The sequence below is a fragment of the Xyrauchen texanus genome, chromosome 23, assembly GCF_025860055.1.
Source record: "Xyrauchen texanus isolate HMW12.3.18 chromosome 23, RBS_HiC_50CHRs, whole genome shotgun sequence".
Lineage (NCBI taxonomy): Eukaryota > Metazoa > Chordata > Actinopteri > Cypriniformes > Catostomidae > Xyrauchen > Xyrauchen texanus.
The window spans coordinates 41,728,499-41,753,780 of NC_068298.1; the positions used below are offsets into that span (position 1 = coordinate 41,728,499).

Consider the following 25,282-nt stretch of genomic DNA (forward strand, 5'->3'; position numbering starts at 1 on the left):
GTGCATAGGAGGCCACATTCTATTACTTTTGAGATACAATGTTCTGCATTGATTTGGTTTTTGTATCTTTTAAGCCCAGAAATAGTTGTGTACTCAATTTTCTGAAGTGTATCTGTGACTAGTGAGACTATTCTGCAATTGCCTAAAGTATTATATTGCTCTACAAAGATGGATACTTTTCTATCAGGCATTAAAAAAACTGAATAAAGGCAGAGATTATAAATGTATTTTGCCATCTCTACTACCTGTTAATTTATTATTCAGTTTTAATAATAATAAACATTTAGAACTCTTAATGTTTGTCGCAAAGCGGGCAAGTTTACTTTTTTCTTTCTAAAACTACCCGTTTACATGCTAAAAGAGTCATGATGCGGGTCTCCTCGATGGATTGTCTTTCTGCACACTGAATAACACAGGCTGCATGACTATGATAAGTGATTACTGCAAGAGTTAGATTAACCTACAGGTGCCAAAGGACTTCAACATTTCTAAATTGCACAAATAAAAAATACATTTACATATTCGTCTCTGGCTTGCTTTTGCTCGCATGTCAATGATGCCGAGATATACTTTTATATTTAATTTAATCGCTGAGAAGGTTTACCTGTAAAATTAGTAGCACCAAACATCACAAGCAGCCTCAAGAATGGACACTGAGTAGCCGTAGAACACTTTTCCTTGAGCAGAATATTGCACTACAGATCGCTAAATTAGTTCAAAGGGGAAAGCGAGACGTGCATGGTTGCCAGATTGCACAAAATAAGTATAACATTAGGCGGGATATTTCTAATTTGCGCTAGTATAAATCTCAAACTTACATTTACATTTTTTTTACATTTTTATGCATTTGGCAGACGCTTTTATCCAAAGCGACTTAGTGCAATTATTACAGGGACAATCCCCCCAGAGCAACCTGGAGTTAAGTGCCTTGCTCAAGGGCACAATGGTGGTGGCCGTGGGGTTCGAACCAACGACCTTCTGATTAACAGCCCTGTGCTTTAGCCACTACGCCACCACCACTCCATCTGGGGTGTTTCGTCTCTTATCTGGCAACCCTGAGCATGTTAAATGTTTGTGGAGATGTGTTACGTCCCAATGCATGTTAACTGAAATATCCAATGAAAAATATAAATGATTTGCAATAAATGAACCACGGGCCACATTAAACCATGTGGAGGGCCTGATCTGGCCTGCGGGCCGTATGTTGCCCATGTCTGTTTTAGCTGTTTGCGAGATTATCATTAAATCTATGTCGGCAGTCCTACATAGTCGATCACTTGGGCGGCTGCCGAATTATCTTCAATTGGAGAACCATGGTATTGTTCTTTCCCTGCTGTCTGCGACCCATTCCAAATAGACCAGTTGAGAAACACTGCTTTAACACATACTCATGTCAGACCCCCTCACCTCGCTTCTCTCAGACATTTTCTCAGCTGCGTGCGTGCGTGCGTGTGTGTTTGTGTGTGTTGCAAGTTGACGAGTTTGACAGGCAGACAACGAATAAAGGAAATGCGCACGCGCATGTGAGATTCTCCGTCTGGTTGCATTTTTTTCTCAATATTGTAAATAAGCAAATGTACATGGTATGATAACCGTCAATTTTCAAACCGTGAAACCAGTATACCGCTGCAACCCTAATCGGGTAGTGCTGTTTTTGACCTTAAAGCAATTTCCTGTATATAATGTTTGTAGATTTCTTCTTGTTTTTACTTATTCTGAATGTGTTAAGCAGGTTTGGGAAACATTACTTTTAAATGAACATTATCATGTTACTCCCAATGAAAGTAACATCATTATTTTTTTTGGAAAACAGCATGTTACTTCTACATGAAAAAGATGTGTGGGTGGACAATTTCTGGTGTTTACACAGCCGTTTTAATACTTGAAGACGTCTTTAGTCAGACTCTGTATTTACTCGTAATGTGTTACACCCCTCACTGATTGTGAACATGCCGTCAGACATCAAACAAAAAGTCTAAATGTCACTTTGCTAACCCTTCTTATTTTTTTTATTTATTTATTTGATCATTAAATTAGTCCAAAAATCATCAGCTTGACCAATTCACATTTTAGTGCAAGCATCGGTATTTTATTACATTTGGCTTCTTAATTTTTCTTTGTGGTTCTGATGATGTGCATTGTTTTGTGTGATCTTTGATGAGAGAGTAAATTTGTCCAGTTCTTACTAGGTTATGTTTACAGAGGAGGATGTGAAATTCTACCTTGCAGAGCTGGCCCTTGCATTGGATCACCTACATAACCTAGGCATTGTTTACAGAGACCTGAAGCCTGAAAAGTAAAGTATCCCCATTCACCTCCTACCTCATTTCTTTTCTTTCTCTCTCTCTCTTCAGTTGTACAAGTCCATGTAACATGGTATGTAACAGTAAGTTAATTCCTAAATGGATTTGTCCTTGACAGAGTGAAACTATTTAAAGTAGAAACCGCAGATCTCTCTCACCGTTCACCCATTCTCTAACTTTGATATTTTATGAAATAAAGATGGACATATCTGACAGAACTTATGTTCAAGATTATATTATAGTGGACTTTTGAATACTCCCTCTTATTATGTTACTGTTGTTGTATTTTTGAATATGGATTGGAGAAATGTGGTCTTAATTTTCAGCATTTTGCTTGATGAAGCTGGACATATCAAGTTAACAGGTACGTACTGTTGTGTCACCTTATTATAACACCTCTCTACCTGTTGAATTTGTGCATGTAGATTTCAAGGCAAAGTTGATGTGTATTATATCTACCATTAGGTCCAAAACATAATATACCCAAGTATGTGAATGTATCCACTTGTACTGTGTGACACATTATGCGAGAAATATGTGGCACGCTTTGACTAACTCTATATACAGGTGAAACTCGAAAAATTAGAATATCGTGCAAAAGTTCATTAATTTCAGTAATTCAATTTAAAAGGTGAAACTAATATATTATATAGACTCATTACAAGCAAAGTAAGATATTTCAAGCATTTATTTGATATAATTTTGATGATTATGGCTTACAGCTTATGAAAACCCCAAATTCAGAATCTCAGAAAATTAGAATATTACATGGAATCAATAAAAAAAAAAAAGGATTTTAAATACAGAAATGTCGGCCCTCTGAAAAGTATAATCATGCATATGTACTCAGTACTTGGTTTGGGCCCCTTTTGCATTAATTACTGCCTCAATGCGGCATGGCATGGATGCTATCAGCCTGTGGCACTGCTGAGGTGTTATGGAAGACCAAGATGCTTCAATAGCGGCCTTCAGCTCTTCTGCATTGTTTGGTCTCATGTCTCTCATCTTTCTCTTGGCAATGCCCCATAGATTCTCTATGGGGTTCAGGTCAGGCGAGTTTGCTGGCCAATCAAGCACAGTAATACCATGGTCATTGAACCAGGTTTTGGTACTTTTAGCAGTGTGGGCAGGTGCCAAGTCCTGCTGGAAAATGAAGTCAGCATCTCCATAAAGCTTGTCTGCTGAAGGAAGCATGAAGTGCTCTAAAATGTCCCGGTAGACGGCTGCGTTGACTCTGGACTTAATAAAGCACAGTGGACCAACACCAGCCGATGACATGGCTCCCCAAACCGACACAGACTGTGGAAACTTCACACTGGACTTCAAGCATCTTGGATTGTGTGCCTCTCCATTCTTCCTCCAGACTCTGGGACCTTGGTTTCCAAATGAGATGCAAAATTTGCTCTCATCAGAAAAGAGGACTTTGGACCACTGAGCAACAGACCAGTTCTTTTTGTCTTTCCAGGTAAGACGTTTGACATTTGAAGCCCATGTCCAGGACCCGTCTGTGTGGTGGCTCTTGATGCAGTAACTCCAGCCTCAGTCCACTTCTTGTGAAGCTCCCCCACACATTTGAATGGCCTTTTCCTGACAATCCTCTCCAGGCTACGGTCATCCCTGCTGCTTGTGCACCTTTTGCTTCCACACTTTTCCCTTCCACTTAACTTTCTATTAATGTGCTTTGATACAGCACTTTGAGAACATCCAACTTCTTTTGCAATTACCTTCTGAGGCTTTCCCTCCTTGTGGAGGGTGTCAATGATGGTTTTCTGCACAACTGTCAGGTCAGCAGTCTTCCCCATGATTGTGAATTCAACTGAACCAGACTGAGAGACCATTTAAAGGCTCAGGAACCCTTTGCAGGTGTTTAGCTGATTAGAGTGTGACACTTTGAGCCTACAATACTGAACCTTTTCACAATATTCTAATTTTCTGAGATTCTGAATTTGGGGTTTTCATAAGCTGTAAGCCATAATCATCAAACTTATATCAAATAAAGGCTTGAAATATCTTACTTTGCTTGTAATGAGTCTATATAATATATTAGTTTCACCTTTTAAGTTGATTTACTGAAATTAATGAACTTTTGCACGATATTCTAATTTTTCGAGTTTCACCTGTAGTGCAATAGTGCCACCCACTTTTTCAGCCATCTTTGTTCCAAACCTATTTAGTATATTTCCCATAAATGTTTTCCTTTGGTATTTCATAAAATCCTACATAAAAGCATTCAAAGCCAAGAACCAAACCAGCCAGCACAGAGGTGAATCACAGCAAACAACAAACTTCAAAAATATTGATGGTACCACAGAGTATTTAAAGGGTAACTAAACCCTAAACCAACTTTTTTTAGTTAATGATCTGTAAGCATAGGGCTTTATTAGTACTGGTCATTGATTCAAGTAATTTTTTTGACATTTGTGTATAAAGTGTTTTAATTCTACAATATATGGTGTAAAAACGTCTGAGTGGTGCCCTCTTCAGGTTGAACGGTGGCTTCTGCAGTTGAATTTTCCTATTGGCTGTTGCGGTACTTCGTGACGTAAGCGGTGACAGCTGACGTAAGCAGGTTCCAGCTCACCACGCCAGATTCATGTACATGTCGTCTTGCGACCGTGTGAGGAATAATAATAACATAGAGTCTGACAGCAGCTGTCAATTAATCCGTCACTACGAGTCTCAGGTGCCCCCCCCCGCTCAGCCCCACACTCGGTTCGTTCCCTCTATCCCCGCCGGGGTCTGCCCACTTTTCCAGCATTTTCAAATATTTCTAGTGGGTGGAGTCAGACTCTGAGCAGGTGTTTAGTTACCCTTTAATAAATTACTGTAATATTCCCAGGTAGTGTACACATACAGTTGAAGTCAGAAGTTTACATGCACCTTAGCCAAAAATTTAGCCCATTTAAACGTTTTTCAAAATTACTGACATTTAGTCTTAGAAAACATTCCCTGTCTTAGGTCTGTTAGGATCACTACTTTATTCAGAATGTGAAATGTCAGAATAATAGTAGTGAGAATTATTTATTTCAGCTTTTATTTCTGTCATCACATTCCCAGTGGGTTAGAAGTTTACATACACATTGTTAGTATTTGGTAGCATTGCCTTTTAAATAGTTTAACTTTGGTCAAACATTTTGGGTAGCCTTCCACAAGCTTCTCACAATAAGTTGCTGGAATTTTGGCCCATTCCTCCAGACAGAACTGGTGTAACTTAGTCCTTGCTTACACTTTTTCAGTTCTGCCCACATATTTTCTATCAGATTGAGGTCAGGGATTTGTGATGGCCTCTCCAATACTTTCACTTTATTTATTTTTTATTTACTTTTTTTATCCCATTTTCTCCCAATTTGGAATGCACAATTCCCACTACTTAGTAGGTCCTCGTGGTCGTGCGGTTACTCTCAATCCGTTTGGCGGAGAAGAAGACTCAGTTGCCTCCACTTCTGAGACAGTCAATCCGCGCATCTTATCACGTGGCTCATTGTGCATGACACCGTGGTGACCCCGCCGCATGTGGAGGCTCATGCTACCCTCTGCGATGCACAACTTGTCATGCGCCCCATTGAGAGCGAGAATTACTAATCACAACCATGAGGAGGTTACCCCATGTGAATCTGCCTTCCCTAGCAACCGGGCCAAATTGGTTGCTTAGGAGGCCTATACTTGACTGACTTGTTCTTAAGCCATTTTACCACAACTTTGGAGGTATGCTTTGGTTCATAGACCATTGGTAGGATCCAATTACGACCTAGCTTTAACTTCCTGGCTGATGTCTTGAGACATCGATCAATATATCCACATAACTTTCTTTCCTAATGATGCCAGTCCCCCCTACAGCAAAGCACCCCCACAAGATGCTGCCACACCCATGCTTCATGGTTGGGATGGTGTTCTTCGGCTGGCAAGCCTAACCCTTTTTCCTCCAAACATAACAATGGTCATTGTACCCAAACAGTTCAATATTTGTTTCATCAGACCAGAGGACATTTCTCCAAAAAGTAATACCTTTGTTCCCGTGTGCAAACTGTAGTCTGGCTTTTTTATGGTGGTTTTGGAGCAGTGGCTTCTTCCTTGCTGAGCAGTCTTTCAGGTTATTTCGATATAGGTCTCGTTTTTACTGTGGATATAGATACTTGTCTACCTGTTTCCTCCTGCATCTTCTCAAAATACTTTTGCTGTTGTTCTGGGATTGATTTGCACTTTTCGCACCAAAATCTCTAGGAGACCGAATGCGTCTCCTTCCTGAACGGTATGATTGCTGTGTGGTCCCATGGTATTTATACTTGCGTGTACAGATGAACATGGTACTTTCAGGTGTTTGGAAATTGTTTCCAAGGATGAACCAGACAACTTGTGGAGTTTTTCTGAGCTCTTGGCTGATTTCTTTGTTTTTCCCATGATGTCAAGCAAAGAGGCACTGAGTTTGAAGGTAGGCCTTAAAATACATCCACAGGTACACCTTCAATTGACTCCAATTAGCATTTCAGAAACTAATTGGCTAATTTCCTAAAGGCTTGACTTCATTTTCTGGAATTTTCCAAGCTACTTAAAGGTACAGTTAACTTGGTCTATGTAAAGTTTTGACCCACTGGAATTGCGATTTTATAGTAATTTAAAAGTGAAACAATCTGTCTGTAAACAATTGTTGGAAAAATGACTCAGGTCATGCACAAAGTTGATGTCCAAAATGACTTTGCAAAACTAAAGTTTGCTAATATGAAATCTGTGAAGTGGTTAAAAAATAAGTTTTAATGACTTCAACCAAAGTTCATGTAAAATTCTGACTTAAACTGCAGTTTCGGTGTTCGGTTAAACTCAGTTGTGAATCACCATTTGCAGCATAGACTCTGATGTAATGGCATGTATCTGAGCCTAGTGCTGCTTTCAACTTGACACAGCGTTTTAAAATACGTTGCTTAGGGGTCGTTGAGACCGATTAGAAAGCTTGATGCAGCGGAACAAATATAACAGCGCAGGTGTATTGAGACGCCTTTCATTTCTTTTTACCCTACACAGTGTCTAAAAACATGATGGTACGTCTGTCTTTAAAGGATTATACGTTGTTAAAAAACAATTCACGTTTGTAGAAAATGAATTGGATCTTTTCTTCTTGAACCAGACTTGCGCGCTCTTACCTTCGTGAATACTGATATCTCTTTTCTCCACTGTAATGCAAGAATGTATGTTAAGCACGTATAGCAGGACTGCACGCTTGGCAACATGTTGGCCAAGTATTTGCATTTCACTCCTGTACTTTTGTAGAGTATATTTCAGATAGTGGCTGACCGATATATCGGCAGATATTCAGAATTTTTTAATTATCGCATCGACCGATACATTTTCCCATTTGGCCCTTTGAGGGTGCTGAGAATCGCCCCCTCGATTCTCAGCACCGATTTTATTTTTTGGAAATCCCCTTTTTCTCCCCAATTTGGAATGCCCTGTTCCCACTACTTAGTAGGTCCTCATGGTAGCACGGTTACTCACCTCAATCCAGTTGGCGGAGGATTAGTCTCAGTATCCTCCACTTCTGAGACCGTCAATCCACTCATCTTTTCACGTGGCTCATTTTACATAACACTGCGGAGACTCCCAGCATGTGGAGGCTCATGCTACTCTCTACGATCCACGCACAACTTGCCACACGAGAAACACTAATCACAAACACAAGGAGGTTACCCAATGTGACTCTGCATTTGGTTGCTTGGGAGACCTGGCTGGAGTCACTCAGCAAAACTGTAACTTTTAGCTCTATTGTCTAATGATAATAAAAGACAAATATCAATAAAACGAATAGACCATCTGCAAATATATGCATATCTTGTTTAAACAGATGTAATAAACCAATCTCAACACAACTTTAGTGGATCCAGCATCATGTGGAGCGCTCATAAATCTTCCTCTTAAGCACCTATTCTAAAAGTTTCTCCTCAAAAGTTTCCTCTAACTTTTCTAATGACAAAAGGCAAATATCAATAAAACTTCTATTATATACCATCTGCAAATTTGCAGATATATAGTTTAAACGGATGTAATTCATGGATTCTCAGCGCTCATCTAATATCTTTCTCTGAAGCGCATATTCCATCAGCCAGAATCAAAAACTTCAGGATCATGATCAAAGGTTCCCCTTATTCTGAAGCCGTTTAAACTATCAGGAGATTGCTGCTTGCTGGATCCGCACAAGCGCCTGAGTGCAATTTCAAAGTAAAAGTGCTTCACGTTTGCTATAAGTACATTTCTTATTCACTATGCACTGTATGTGCAATTGGTTTGATTCAATATAAATTTGATTGATATTTTTGGTGAAAATGCAATTGCTAACGTAAACAAGCCATCCATGGTTGCTGGCCTGCTGTGTGTACTGTTATTTCCTTCTAATATATTAACAATTTCTTCATGTGCAAGTAAATCAAAAAATGTGATAACTAAACAGAAATCAGAAGAAACTGCTATCTACCATTTTAAAATCTATAATTTTTTTTAGATTCTTTTTAAAAAAGTTAAAGTTTAGTGTGAAATTGATTAAATATAATGCTAAATAAGATTTTATACATTTTTTGCAATTTTATGTTTGTTATTTACTATACTCAATTTGTGAAATGTGATATATCGGCATTGTATCAGCCTATCGGCCACCCTGCTCTCTGGATATCCGCATCGGCCATTAAAAAACCCATATTGGTCGATCACTAGTTTCAGACTTAAGTGTTTTATTCAGACTGCTGAAATGTATGACAGTTGTCATCTTTTGATGTGGCCTAATTGGGTTGTTTGCTTAGAGCTTACTTTATGCAAATATGACTAATGTGATGTTGTGTTTTTTACAGACTTTGGGCTCAGTAAAGAATCTGTAGATCAGGACAAAAAAGCATATTCTTTTTGTGGCACTGTGGAATATATGGCCCCTGAGGTGGTCAACAGAAGAGGTCACACACAGAGTGCTGATTGGTGGTCTCTCGGCGTACTGATGGTAGGAGCCCATCACACACTGACCCTTTGCGATTTTTTTTGTCCTGTAATCTATATGATGTTTGGATTGGAAATCTGTGCTGTTACGTATGTGTCTCTGAGGTACCCTCAGTCCCCTTGCATACTAAATCATTGTCAACCACAGAATTAACCAGTGTCCATTCCCGAATAGGGCTGGGCAATATATCGAATATTAACAATATAATTGAGAATTTTGCTGACTATGCAAAATTTACCTGTATCGTGAATATCGCTATGATTTTAATGTACTTTCATTTGGCCATTAAGTGTCATAAAGAGCGCATGTGTAAACTAATTTCACGATTCTTCAGGGCTGCACAATTAAACAGAATAACATCAAAATGGCAAGTTAATCGTACAGTGGCATGCAAATGTTTGGGCACCCCTGATCAAAATTTATTTTGATGTGAATAGTTAAGTGAGAAGAAGATGAACTGACCTCCAAAAGGCATACAGTTAAAGATGAAACGTTCTTTTCAAAATTGTAAGCAATATTGGTGTATTATTTTTATTTTGTACAATTTTAGAGTGAATCAAAGGATCACCATGCAAAGGTTTAGGCACCCTTAGAGATTTGAGCTCTCGGATAACTTTTACCATAGTCTCAGACCTTAATTAGCTTGTTAGGGCTATGCCTTGTTCACAATCTTCATTTGAATAGGCCAGGTGATTTAAATTTCAAAGCTTTACAAATACTCTGACTCAGACCTTGTCCCAACAATCAGCAGCCATGGGTTCCTCTAAACAGCTGCCTAGCACTCTGAAAATTAATATATTTGATGCCCACAAAGCAGGAGAAGGCTATAAGAAGATAGCAAAGCATTTTCAGGTAGCCGTTTACTTAGTTCATAATATAATTAAGAAATGGCAGTTAACAGGAACGGTGTTCAAGTTGAGGTCTGGAAGATCAAGAAAACTTTCAGAGAGAACTCCTCGTAGGATTGTTAGAAAGGCAAATCAAAACCCCTGTTTGACTGCAAAAGACCTTAACCCTCTGGGGTCTGAGGGTGTTTTGGGCCCTGGAGAAGTTTTGACATGTCTTGACATTTGTGCTTTTTTCAGTTGCTGAATATTGATTGTAATTCACACCTGAGGAGTCAAAAGACACCACGTCTGAGCCCATCACTGTGACTGAAAGAGAATGAATGTGAGGAGACTTAATGATCAAAATCAAGTTTTAAGTTAAAATAAGTAATCTGACTATACATTTTCTTTACATAAAGACTTTACTATTTTATACCTACACTACCTTTTAAAAGAAGTCTCTTCTGTTCACCAAGACTGCATTTATTTGATTCAAAATACAGTAAAATCAGTGATATTTTGAACTATTTTTACAATTTAAAAGAACCGTTTTCTATTTGAATATATCGTAAAATGCAATTTGTGATCAAAGCTGAATTTTCAGCATCATTACTGCAGTCTTCAGTGTCACATGATCCTTAAGAAATCATTATAAGATGGTGATTTTCTAATAAGGGCATATTTAAAGTGCATTTTACCTGAATACATATTTGCAAGCACAAGCATTGTTGATGATAATGAGGCAGCATAAACACTAGATAAAATATAATCTAAACATTCATATTATTTTTATGTCATATTACATATCATATTTATATCATACAGCATACAATTTAAATACCTGCTTTAGACAAAACAACATTTACATGTAACTAAAACTTGCTTATTAGGAGTCATGTTTCAAATGTCAATACTCTGAATCCTGGCTGCCAACTAAATGACTTACTCGTCCGAAATTGTATTCTCGGCTGGATCAAATGCATAAATGTAAGTCTCTCTTCAAAATACAAACATTCATCGTTCTGCTCTTCTGAGGAAAATTGTAACTCTTCGTCACTATCCAGGAGTTTTCTCACTTGTGTATCGTGATGTCTTTCAAACGCACAGAAAAATGAACTAACTTGTTGTTTTTAAGACTGAGTTAGGGGGGTGCACCATTTGCATTGATCGTCTCATAACATTAGCATATGAATAGCACGCTCTGCTGGTGGGAGTGATCACATTAGAGATAATTCGCTGAGCCAGGAGAAACTGTACATCACTTTGTTTCATACAGATTACATTGCAGGAGAATATTTGTTTTAAATTTGAATTGTTTTATTTAAAAGTAGACATTTTAAGCTTTCTTTAGACATGCGTTTCATGTTTGTGTGATAAGTATTTGCGTTGTTTAAGTTCATTTTTGTGATGCTTTTCAGAAATGTGCTTGTGAACACAGAGACTGCTGAAAGCTCAATCTTTTTATTTTCTTTATTTTACAAAAACACAAGGTTTTGTTATTGTGAGTGAAAAATAAATTTGACAAATAAAAGTAGACCCTTTATAGTCTCTAATGATGTCTTACACTTATCTGTATGCCCCAAAGTGACAGAGAATTTTATGTTGTTTCCGCTGTAATGACGAAAAAATTCCAGCAGGACGCGACGGGGCGTCCGTCGACCCCAGAGGGTTGAGGAAGATTTAGTTGACTCTGGAGCACTGTTCTACTGTGCAGCGACAACTGCACAGATATGACCTTCATGGAAGAGTCGTGAGAAGAAAATCTTACCTGCGTCCTCACCACATCAGAAGTTTGCAAATAAACATCTAAACAAACCTAATGCATTTTAGAAACAAGTCCTGCGGACTGATGAAGTTCAAATATAACTTTTGTCCACAATAAAAAGGTATGCTTGGAGAAAGTGTTCAGAATTTCATGAAAAGAACACTTCTTCAAATGTTAAGCACAGGGGTGGATCGATTGGACTTGTGTTGATGCCAGTGGCACAGGGGAACATTTCTCTGTTAGAGGAAAGATTGAATTAAATTAAATACCAGCAAATTCTGGAGGCAAACATCACACCATCTGTAAAAAAGCTGAAGCTGAAGATGAAGAGGATTGCTTCTACAACAGGATAATGATCCTAAACTCATCTCATAATCCACAATGGACTACCTCAAGAGGCGCAAGCTGAAGGTTTTGCCCTCACAGTCCCCTGACCTAAACATCATAGAAAATCTGTGGATAGACCTGAAAAGATCAAGACGGCCCAAGAATCTCACAGAACTAGATGCCTTTTGCAAGGAAGAATGAGCAAAAATCCCACAAACAAGAATTGAAAGACATTTAGCTTAATAAAAAAAGTTTTTAAAAGCTTGGATACTTGCCAGAAGTACTGATCATTCAGGGTGCTCTAACTTTTGCTTCGGGACCTTTTCCTTGTTTGTTATTTTGAAACTGTAAAAGATGGATATAAAAAAGTGAAATTGCTTTAACTTTATGCCTTTTGGAAATCAGGCCATCTTTTGCTCGCTTAGCTATTCACAGGAACAGAAATTTTTATCAGGGGTGCCCAAACTTTTGCATGCCACTGTATTTGATTCTTAATAAACGATAGGCAGTGATTTAAAGACAGATAAACATGGTCTGTGTGTGATTCATAACAAACCAGTGACGCGCTGATCGGTGCATTGTGAAAAAGTAATGCAGATTCAAGCATTTGTGCAATTCCAAACATTAGTAACAGTTATAAGTAATACAAATCTACAAACGCGGCACAGAATAAAAGCAGCTGGAGATTACAGCATTTCAGGAAATGTGTAACATTGTAAACTGTCAAATACACAATGCCTTTTCTGTGTCTAAATAAAAGCTCCTTGTGAAGGAAAAAGGACAGAAATGTATTACTTTTATATAACGCAAATCTAATAATCAGAATAATAATGATAATTCTGAATGACAACATAATCATCAACCTGATGTGTCCCACAGTAATAATTTTGTATTATGCAGTGATCAACTGGGGTTTTAGAAATAAGTCAGTGAAGTAGCTTTGCACAGTAAAACATTTGAAGGTAAATAATGCTGGCAGGCCATCCCCGCCTTCCTGAATCTGGGAGATGACCGGGGGAGGGAAACAACAATAATTAAAAACACAGGGGGTACTCCCTGTAACAATGCAGTACCCCCTAAAAACCAAAGTGAAATTTAAAAGAGCGGGAAAGGCCAATGCGTAGCGGGGGAGAGAGAGAGAGAGAGAGAGAGAGAGAATAAAAAAATTTTACTCACTGGTTCTCTGATACGCTGTAGCTTGGTCCTCGGCCACTCCTCCACCCTCTAGCGGACAACAGCCGCGCCTCCCCGGGTGGGTCAGAGGCAGTCCCCTCTGATGCACAGATGCTCTGTGTTGTCAGGTGCATGTTCTGCACATTTAAGAGATGATGCTGGTATCTGGATCAAAGTGATGCTGTACAGTCCTGGCAGAGTATGTCAAATATGGTTGTCTGCAGCATCCTCTGCTATATAGCACTCTGATTTTGACCGTAAGATCAGAATTGGCTGTGCAAACTGCTTTTAGCAGCGATTTTTGTGGTTGCATCTGTGCCGTTGTTGATCTGCATAATTTCATTACTGAATTGGATGCAAAACCAGCACAGGGGTTTTCTGAATCAGAGGTGGTATCATCCATGTGCAAGTTCTTGGTATTAACAATGAAAAAAACATAACTGGTTATCAGAAGGTCGCTAGTTCGATCCCCACAGTCAACACCATTGTGTCCTTGAGTAAGGCACTTAACTCCAGGTTGCTCCGGGGGGATTGTCCCTGTAATAAGGGCTCTGTAAGTCGCTTTGGATAAAAGCGTCTGCCAAATGCATAAATTTAAATGTAAAAACAGAGTACAAGTATCCATCTTGCACACCACCTTGAGACACTGCATTTGCTCTGCCTAGCTAGCACCGGGCTCTACTTCCATATCAATCTCTAGTAAAGTAAAGACTAATACTGGGAATAACCAGTGGGCATAGTGAGCAGAGGGGCAGTTTATTCCAACACAGTCTGCTCAAGAATTTCCTCGACGTGACACTTGTTGTTCGAGAGTTGACCATCTGAGCTGGCGATAAGTTGCACAAACTGCATCAAGGCTCTGTGGTTATGTATCAAGCCAAAGCAGACTGATCGTGCTTCATGATTATTTTTATCGTAATGAGTCAAGCGCAAAGTATACTTCCTTTTTGACGTGAAAGCTTAGCATCTGTGTTAAACCTTTCAATCTATGCGTGCTATGAGACACTGGACTATTACTCTTCAGGAGTTAGACCCATAAAGATGTCTTTTATATTCCTTCAGACTCAAGTTATACAAATGCAGGTATCTCCTGACCTCCTCACCCACATGCTCCTCTTCTAGCACTTCTTTGTGACGGCAACTGCTTAACTGTTTTACAACAATGTTGACCAACTAAGCAGTGCAAATAATTCCAGACGCATGCTGCTCGTTCAGAGTACGCACTGTTACAATAAATTGGGGCACACTTGTTCAGTGCTTGAGCACTCTGCTGATGATAAAATTTGTGTCACACACTGACGCCTAGTGTTTGCATTTGACAGAAGTATACTTTGGGCTTGAACCATGAGGTGAAGCCGCCCCTAGCCCCTCTTAAACCCGGCCATGCTTTTCTTCCTCCTTCCTCAATCCATTAACCAACAAGACCTGGAAAGTAATGGTTCCAATTTAAGATATTGTTCAACTAACTAAAAAGTAATCAACAGCTGAATTGAACACATGCATTATGGCTAGCCTGTACAGAGCTAATCTGTATGCTAGCTCTATCTAATGTTTGTCAAAGCATAGGAAGTAAATGTTTGTTGATGGTAAATGTGTTATTCATTACCACTGTCATTTGCCAACCATCAGTAGGTGTGAAATCTAGTGCTATCTGCAATGCTGTGATAATTCATCCAGGTAAATGCAACTTGCTATTGCATATGATGGTTATTTCTTTCTCCCCCCCCTCCCAGTTTGAAATGCTGACTGGAACGTTACCGTTTCAAGGAAAAGACAGGAATGAGACCATGAACATGATTCTCAAGTAAGTGTTGCTGTTCAAACATTCCAGTGATGCTTAATTTGTCAAATGTTTTATGAGGGTGCCAGATTGAAAAAGTGAATTGACTGGTAAACTGACGAACCAAAATGGAATTTTACCACTCAAGCAAAGATAATTTTTTGCTGGCCATGATGACCATCATAAAATTCTGGTAACATTGCTTTTATTTTTTTGTGCCCTTTTTTACATCAGAGCAAAGCTGGGAATGCCACAGTTTTTAAGTTTGGAAGCACAAAGTCTTTTACGAATGCTCTTCAAAAGAAATCCATCAAATCGTTTAGGTAAGTCACCTGCATTCAGTCAAAAAAAAGACCAATGCTTGTAGAACTTGGAAAAAATTTTGTTTGATATAAGTGATACAACCATTAGTCGTCACCGTAATCTGACTGTTGGTGTGTTTCAGGGGCGGGTCCTGACGGAGTGGAGGAGATTAAACGACATGCATTTTTCTCCACCATAGACTGGAATGTAAGGATCAGTTATCCCACCGTTACATAAGCTAAACTGCACTTATGATCATGCCCTGTTCTCCATCGCTTGTGTGTGTGTGTGTGTGTGTGTGTGTGTGTGTGTGTGTGGCAGACAGCCAGGCAGAGTGCCAGATCTTGCTGTGTTTGTCTAATGACCAGCAGTGTTCCATTGACCTTGAAGGGGAGAAGAGACCCTTCCTAGAGAGAGTGTCATCCAGTTCACATCAATTACAGATTACATTTAAAATCAACATGAAATGACATTTTTTACCCTATTTGCTTTCTTAATGCACATTTCTGTTCTTGTTGTGCATGATTTGTCAGTGCAGATTATTTCAAAGAAAAAACATTTTGTTTACCCTAACCTTATTGTAATGTTCTGTTAGTGTATTATATGTTGAATGTCCTGTTTCACTCAGAAATACTAAAATTATTAATAACATTTTTAAATGAAATAATTTCAATCTTTACCTCTAAATGGGTAGAACACGGTTTCTTGTTGGTGTTTATTGTGCCTGTGTATGTTTTTTTTTTTTTTTTTTGCAGAAATTGTACCGGAGAGAACTTCAGCCTCCGTTCAAACCTGCCGCAGGGAAACCAGACGACACATTCTGCTTTGACCCAGAATTCACCGCCAAAACTCCCAAAGGTACCAACTCCCAAGTGATGATGACATTATCAGCTGTCTCATGCCCTGCCAAAGACAAGATGATTCTGCTCAGTTTGTTTTTTCACAGGTACTTGTATTTTGTTTTTGTGTGTGTGTTTCTATGAACAGACTCACCAGGCATTCCTCCCAGTGCTAACGCTCACCAGCTCTTCAAAGGCTTCAGTTTTGTAGCTCCAGCATCATTGGATGAAAGCAAAAACACCCCACTAGTCAGCATCCTCCCCATAGTTCAGGTAAACCACTAACCTTGGTACAACTATGATAACATTTCATTTATAGGCCTTTATATACAGTACACTATCAGTCAAAAGGATGGGCACAACTCATTCATATCATCATTGTTGTTGCTCAGGTATGCAAACTGCTCACCTTTCAGCGAAATTCCCGGTTTGTAACCAAAATGGATCACCTAATGGAAATAAAATCTAAATTGCGATTATCAAAACACGAGGGCTGTGATTTATTACAAAATAAATAAATAATTCTGAATGTGTTATCCGCTGTGCTGCTTTTCTGGGCACAGTTAAGTGCATGTAAATGGGAGTCAGTGTATTACACATACTCTAAGCTAGTGATGTCAAGGGTATCGGTGCTTCGGTACCAAGTCGATGCTAAAATAAAAATGCTGTAGCAATACCAGTGTTTCTGCAGTGTTTGTAGGACTGAGTGTTATGGGGCTTTTCCACTGCACGGGAACAGCTCGACTCTGCTTGCTATTTGGGGGTTTTCTACTGTGGATACTACCTGGTACTTTTTTAGTACCACCTCGGGCGAGGTTCCAAGGGAGCCGAGCCGATACTAAATGTGACATCAAAACCCTGCAGATCACTGATTGGTCAGAGAGAATAAGCAGTATAATTTTTTCAGGCGACTTTTGAATTGAAAAAAAAAATTGCTATGCACAAAACCACTCTTTGGTCAATAAACGAGGTGCAGACGTTCCTCTCGTTAGTGAAGAATGAAATGACAAAAAAGTATTTCACGAAGTGTCTCAGCTGTTGGCCACACATGGCTACCACCAGACCTAACAACAGTGTAGGAAAAAGTAAAAAAAAAAAAAAAACTACTAGAAAGCTTGCTTCTAAAACAACCAGGACAATTTAACTGTTACACTTGTGTAAAATCACCATGCAACAATTGCTTTATAAAATTGCTGACAATTGCTGAGAGTAGCATGAGCCTCCTCATGCTGTGAGTATCCGCAGTGTCATGTAAAACTAGTCACGTGATAAGATGCACGGATTGACCGTCTCAGAGGCGGAGGCAACTGAGACTTGTCCTCCGCCACCCGGATTGCGTTGAGTATCCACGCCACCACGAGGACCTACCAAGTTTGGTTCAGTGTACTGATATGTGCTGAACTCTCCAGATTAAATTTAATTGCACATTTGCATAATTCGACCTATGTTTGGCCGCTACAAGATACTGAAGTGGTGGCCAAAAATATTGGCACCCTTGGTAAATATGAAAAAAGAAGGCTTTGAAAATAAATCAGCATTGTTTATCCTTTTGATCTTTCAATTAAAAGGTTCAATTTTTGTGAATTTTTAAAATGAAGTAAAACAATTGAAAGTGGGGAAATATCTCATTATTAAATCGTTTTCTCCAAAACACGTTTTCCACAATTATTGGCACCCCTAGAAATTATTACAAGTAAAATATATCTGAAGTATATTCCCATTCATATCCCACCTACATCACCACAAGTTGTTTTGGAGGGTTTCAAGAAAAAAAGCCTCTGCTCTCGTCCAACGACAAACTAAAGCATTTTCAGTTTGCCAGACACTACTTGGAAATTCAAACAAAAAAAGGAGCTTTTTGGCAGCAAACAGCAGAGATGGGTTTGGCACACACAGAGATGAAGAAGTACCCAATGCCCACAGTTAAATATGGTGCTGGATCTTTAATGTTGTGGGGCTGTTTTTCTGCCAGAGGTCCTGGGCATCTTTTTTGGATAAATGGCATCACGGGACTCCACGGGACAAATACCAACAGATGAAAAAGCCAGAAAGCTTTGGTTGGATCTTCCAGCAGGACAATGATCCAAAACAAACATCAAAATCAGCACAAAAATGGTTCACTGGCCACAAAGTCAAGGTTCTGCCATGTCCATCCCAGTTCCCTGACCTGAACCCCATAGAAAACCTGTGGGGTGAACTGAAGAAGAGAGTCCACCTGCATGTACCTCTGAATTTGAAGGATCTGGAGAGTTTCTGTATGGACTAATGGTCTCAGATCCCTTACAATTTGTTATCTAACCTCATTTTGCTTTATAAGAGAAGACTCAGAGCGGTTATCATGGCAAAGAGAAGTTGCAAAAAGTATTAAATAAAAAGGTGCCAATAATTATGGCCAGTTCGTTTTGTAGAACAATATTTATTTCATTAGATATTTCAATTGTTTTTCTTCAATTAAAGGTTTGATTTTTGTAAATTTTTTGAATGAAAGATCAAAAGGATAAACAATGCAGATTTTTTTCACAGAGTTCTTTACTCATATTTACCAAGGGTGACAATATTTTTGGCCAAAACGGTATGCATAGCAATGCAATATGCAAGTTAAAAAATTATCGCAGAAATACTGTACATTACTATTGAATAATAATAATTGTAAAATAAAACATGTTCTGCTCATCTGGAGGTAAACCCTGATAATATTTCATGTAAACATTTCTATAACCAATGTTAGTATTTCTGAGTGACACAGGACATTCAACACTAACTAAACATTTAAAATAAGGTTAGGGTTAACAAAGTAAATAAAATTACAACGATAACTTAGATTTAAGGTATTACAGAAAACATGCTTTTTTTTTTTTTTTTTTAAATCATTCAGCTCTATATAAAGGTGTAAAAGTGTCATTACAATGACATAAGTATGTTACTGAAACCCATAATGATTATTATTGGACTATTATTGCTGTTTTTTTTTATTTTTTAATATCAAAGTCAGGCTAAGCATTTAGGAGGAAAATGATAGATAAGATTTGTTTAAACACTCCAATAAAGTGTCTTGGTAGATTTGTTGACAGGAATAAATAAAACGGACAAGCTTGTTTTTGGTTGTCCCAGTTGAACGACTCAGTGTTTTAACATTCATTTGAATTAGAATGATTAAGTGACTCACTCAAAGCACATAAGATTCTCATCAATCATATTTTTGCTGTGGTATCGAAATTGGTATTGAGAACCTTGAAATTTCAACGGTTATTGGTACGACTACTGAAATTTTGGTACTGTGACAACACAAAACTTGGTGAACAATTTCAAGAGACTTGAGGCAGAATTCCCACTAATAAAAGATACTGTACACACAAGCCGATATAAAATATAATATTGTACAAAGTTGTCATAATTTTAGTTTATTAAATGTTTCTTCTTTTTTTTTTTTAAAAGACTAGCTTGTGCTCTCTCGTTTGTTTTTATGTTTGGTTTTAAGATGCATGCCTTTAATTCTAATTCTGTAAAACTGCAGTTAATTTGCCATTCTTGATCATTAAAACTCCCTTGATAAGGGTGTTTAAGGTTATTCGGTTAATTCATGGACCTGTGTTAGTCTCATTTTTTTTGTCCCTCCATGAGTTTGCATCCCTGATTGCTTAACTATAAAGTTTTCCACATTTTATAATAATAGGAAATTGGTCAAAGCGATAAGTATGTTGTGAAAAAAATCTTATACTTCAATATTTTAAGGGATAATGGTCTGAATATTTAATTGATCACATTTACACTTTCATTTTCTTACCTATAAAATATTTTAAACTACATTTATATTAAATATGTTTTTGAAAATAAATATAATATTTTTATTATTTTATAAGCTGTGTGTAAGTCAGTTGTTTGTTGAGTCAGATGCACGGCGGCTCAGCTCAGTTCTCTGATGTGTACGAGTTGAAGGAGGATATCGGTGTGGGCTCGTACTCCATCTGCAAACGCTGCATTCACAGAGTGACCGCCATGGAGTTCGCTGTCAAGGTGAGACACACGGCATCTCACGCCAGTCATTTCTCCTGTTCCAGAAGAGTCTGTACGTTAAACATAAACATGTTCTGCCAGATTATTGACAAAAGCAAGCGAGACCCTTCAGAGGAGATTGAGATACTGATGCGGTACGGACAACATCCCAACATCATCACGCTAAAGGACGTGAGTCAAACACACTCTCTCACACAACACACCGTGTTTAGATGCTGGGTTCGAGTAACTGAAGTCTCAGTTGTGTGTGATTTCAGGTGTATGACGAGGGTCGTTTGGTGTATCTGGTGACGGAGCTGATGAAGGGTGGAGAGCTGCTGGATAAGATACTCCGGCAGAATTTCTTCTCGGAGCGGGAGGCCAGCGCTGTGCTCTACACCATAACCAAAACTGTGGACTACCTGCACTGCCAGGGGGTGAGACTCAAAATCATTGTCATGTGACCTACTGCAGCCACAGCATGTTTATTTACTGCAGCTGCAGAAGAAATGTGTCATTCTGCTGCACTTAATCTTTCAAGTTTTGTGAACTCTGACCTGCAAATCCGAATGACGAGAGCACGTGTAACCAAATGTAGAACTAAATGTCACTCACTGACTATTTGGCTCAATACATAGAATGCATAGTTCAAAGCTGTGTGATTTTATTGTTCAGTGAATAGATTGTATATGTTAACATTTTGAATATAATATTTGTGACTCTGTTTGGTCAACTGCTGTTGTAATTTTCTCAAGATGACTGGACCATTTTTATTTGCAGGTCCATATATGGTTTGATTTTTGTACAGTTTGATTAAATATGTGTTTTATAAAGTCCAATAGCACTTGTGTTCGAGCTGGTTACCTGTGCAGATACTTGAGGAGTGTTGACGATCTTATAATGTTTCTCATGCAGGTGGTGCACAGAGACCTGAAGCCCAGTAACATCCTCTACATGGATGATTCAGGAAACGCCGACTCCATCCGCATCTGTGACTTTGGCTTTGCTAAACAGCTGAGAGGAGACAACGGGCTGCTGCTCACTCCCTGTTACACAGCTAATTTTGTGGCTCCTGAGGTGAGACTCCCACTGCAAAACACAATCCGATCATCCGATCATCAGCCTGTGAGATATGATACCAGATATGATCACATGGTCATGATAAAACTAAAGAACACCGGTATTACCGCTGGTTGGACGCTAGGTTGTACTTTGGGGTAATTTTCTTTAAGCAGGGTTTGGGTTTAGCCTACACAATAAAGCAAGACACTTCGATTTCAAACTTTGAACTTTATTTTTATTTATTTTAACAAAAAATAGAGAAAAATAAATGCAATTAAAATGTGTGTTGTTGAACTTTTTGAAAGATTGTTTTACAACAGTTGTAAACATCTCTCTGACAAAGAACCTACTTCATCTGTGCATTCTCAACTGGTCAGATATTTAATTGTCCGGGAAAATACATCATGTGTGTGAATACATTTGTTTTGTTCCCTCCTTCACATTATATCCAATTCCAGCAACCCCCAGGCTGAGGGACTAGTGAATATTCTTGCTTTAGTGAATTTTGCATTGAAAATGTATTTATATAAAAAACGAAAAACTTAAACTCCAAATGAATAAAAATTAGCAATTAAAATAAAGTGATCAAAACAATAATATATACAGTGCATCTGGAAAGTATTCACAGCGCTTCACTTTTTCTACATTTTGTTATGTTACAGCCTTATTCCAAAATGGGATATGTGCCTTTTACTGAGGAGTGGCTTCCGTCTGGCCACTCTAACATACAGGCCTGATTGGTGGAGTGCTGCAGAGATGGTTGTTCTTCTGGTAGGTTCTCCTCTCTCCACAGAGAAATGCTGGAGCTCTGTCAGAGTGACCATCGGGTTCTTGGTCACCTCCCTGACTAAGGCCCTTCTCCCCCAATCGCTCAGTTTGGCCGGGCAGCCAGCTCTAGGAAGAGTCCTGGTGGTTCCAAACTACTTCCATTTACAGATGATGGAGGCCACTGTGCTCATTGGGACCTTCAATGCTGCAGAAATGTTTCTGTACCCTTCCCCACATCTGTGCCTCGATACAATCCTGTCTAGAAGGTCTACAGACAATTCCTTGGACTTCATGGCTTGATTTGTTCTCTGACATGCACTGTTAACTGTGGGACCTTATATAGACAGGTGTGTGCCTTTCCAAATCATGTCCAATCAACTGAATTTACCACAGGTGGACTCCAGTCAAGTTGTAGAAACACCTCAAGGATGATCAGTGGAAACAGGATGCACCTGAGCTCAATTTTGAGTGTCATGGCAAAGGCTGTGAATACTAATGTACATGTGATTTTATCATTTTTATTTTTTATAAATTTGCAAAGATTTCAAACAATCTTCTTTCACATTGTCTTTATGGGGTATTGTTTGTATAATTTTGAGGAAAATAATGAATTTAATCCATTTTGGAATAAGGCTGTAACATAGAAGTGAAGCGCTGTGAATACTTTCCAGATGCACTGTATCGATATATATATAAGTAACCACCTTTCCATTTACCGCCAGGCAAGTATCTGTCTATGACAAAAATAACAATTATGAATGTTAAAATAATTATAATGATGATAATAATCACTGAAATATAAATCATGGTTCGAGGTGAACGTGTTTTTGTATTATTTTATATATTATGTATTCATTAACAGGCTGCAGAGTTGCATTCACAATAAACTGCTTTGTGGAAAAAAAGTGAACTGAACTAAAAACACCTCCTGAGCTGAGATGTCTGAGGTCATTTGCAGCACTCGTATTCAGAATTTTCAGAAGACTGAAACAAAGAGTGAGAACCTTTTACATGCGTGTGTTCCATGAGACTGCACACCTCCGTACAAACAGCGTTTCATACATGCGCATAGACGCTTTTCTTGCATCTGGTCTTAATATAGTAAAGTGTGTATCTTCAAGCACATGTCTGTGTGTCTTGGGGCAAATAATAAAAATTGTTTTATACATTAATAGCAAAATGAGCCAAATATTGTCATCAGCTATTGGCAATAACTCTGATCATCATCCATCGGCACAACCCTTCAGCAGCTTGCTCGTGTATCTCACACTCCTGGTTCACCGCTCACGGGTGAAGTCCCTATTCTCTGTATAGTAAATCTGCTCCTGTGTTTATTATGCCTGGGGTATGCGTTGCGGGCAGTGAACAAGCGTGCACTGCTTCATACAATCAGTTTCTGTGCAAGGATGTGCAGTTGAGTCAAGCGAGTTCCAGTTTTAGCCACAGAAAGTGGGGAAAAAACATTAGTGAAGTTTTGACAATTGTACAAGGTTCTGGGTTTGTTCCTGTCAGGTAGCAGATGTCTAAACCCGCCCCCACCCTAATCTGAGCCTGTAAAGCTGAGTAGCCTACTAAGAACAACTCAGGACACCTTTCTCCTATTGTGTGATGTTTCCAGAATGAAAAAAAATGGACTGCATTAACTGTTAATTATTTAACAAAAAATTTATAAAAACAATTGTCTAAGCCCTAAAAATCCAAGCACTAATCTAATGCATTAATTCATGCATTTTTTTTATTTGTATCTAGGACTCCATTTACACCTGGTATGAAGATGTTTTTGGTGATCTGATCACATGTGGTCAGTGCTAAAAACAGTTTTTACAGTCAAATTGGGTCTAAAACGTTTTGTGATAGGATCACAAAAACCACACAAACTCTAATCCATCCTGAATGCGTCCCTGACAGTAGTGAAGCACCAACCTTCACCTGTCGATCAACTACTGCACTTAAATAAGAGTTTAAAAGTTGCCAATTACAAGCACTTTTAAAAGAGAATAACTGTCTGATTGAAAAAAAAAAAAAATCATGGATCTTCTTCAGGGTGCCTAAAATCAACATGCAGGGACATTTATGAGATGCATCAACATCTGCAGCTCAGGTTAATAATGGACATTTCTGCTCAATGTTGATTTTGTGCTTCGATTAAATTTCAGATGCATCTGGGAGAAACAGCATGCCATTTTTTTGTGCTTGCTTTGCCTTTTCTGACTTTATTGCAGTTTATTATAATGCAGGAACACACTGATAAATGGACTGATGTACTTTGTCATCATGAAAGTGAGTCCCTTCCCTATAAATCCAAACACAAGTGGTCACAGGAGACTCATTTGAGCGACCGGGTGTAAACAATCGCTTGATGTCTCACCTGACATGTGATCGGATCACTCGAGACGCATCTTAAAACCAGGTGGAAATGGGGTCTAGTAGCTCCTAATAAACATGCACAAAAACAAAAACTTAAAAATGTGTCCTCATATGTGGACAGATGGAATAAGTTGTGAAATGTTAAATAATGCCAAGCTATAGAAAGTCTTTTTTTTTTATCAAATTGTTTTAAGTTTCCAGGAGTGTTGGTTATTCACGTTACAGACATTACAGCTGATTTTCTGTAAAGGTGCTTTGGAAGAGTGTGTATTAGGAAAAGCACAAATAAAAAACTATATATACAAGTCATTTGACTAGATTTGACTTTTATATTACAATGAGATTTTGTTGCCAATTTAGAAAAAAAACACCATGTTTTCTCTTTGCACTGTCAAACAAACAAGTGTTAGCCTGTGCTGAAGCATTTTACCGATCCGAAATGAGCACAATTAATTCTGGTCACACAATGTCTGCGGAGGACGCAGGGTTACACGAGGTTTAACCTAAATAATTAATATCTTAACATATTAACTTTGACAGCCAAAAAAATATTATTGCTACCCTCAAAATTTTTGTTTTTACTTGCCAGACTTTTGACAACATGTAAGCGTAATGACATTGAAATCTAAAAACGATATTACATAAATTAAGAAGGGGCATCTTCACATATCTATAGTAAGAACAGTATAGTAAGTGGGATTGTACGGAGCATTTTATTTTATGACACTTTACAACATTTTAATCTATTTCTTTTTAAATTATAAATTTGATATTCTATCACTTCCTGTGTCATGATATTGCATTA

General features: G+C 38.4%; 1 protein-coding gene across 1 annotated transcript in view; it reads left to right on the top strand.

The window, feature by feature from the left end:
- The window catches only part of LOC127662984 (ribosomal protein S6 kinase alpha-6-like), a 55,343-nt gene that overhangs the window by 24,409 nt on the left and 5,652 nt on the right, over positions 1 to 25,282 (top strand). Inside the window, exons 7-18 of the mRNA XM_052154344.1 lie at positions 2,190 to 2,296; positions 2,630 to 2,667; positions 9,134 to 9,276; positions 15,099 to 15,169; positions 15,380 to 15,468; positions 15,591 to 15,655; positions 16,204 to 16,306; positions 16,436 to 16,560; positions 20,179 to 20,301; positions 20,383 to 20,472; positions 20,559 to 20,717; positions 21,196 to 21,357. Coding sequence (XP_052010304.1) covers positions 2,190 to 2,296; positions 2,630 to 2,667; positions 9,134 to 9,276; positions 15,099 to 15,169; positions 15,380 to 15,468; positions 15,591 to 15,655; positions 16,204 to 16,306; positions 16,436 to 16,560; positions 20,179 to 20,301; positions 20,383 to 20,472; positions 20,559 to 20,717; positions 21,196 to 21,357 — 1,275 coding nt within the window. The remainder of the gene's footprint in view (positions 1 to 2,189; positions 2,297 to 2,629; positions 2,668 to 9,133; positions 9,277 to 15,098; positions 15,170 to 15,379; positions 15,469 to 15,590; positions 15,656 to 16,203; positions 16,307 to 16,435; positions 16,561 to 20,178; positions 20,302 to 20,382; positions 20,473 to 20,558; positions 20,718 to 21,195; positions 21,358 to 25,282) is intronic.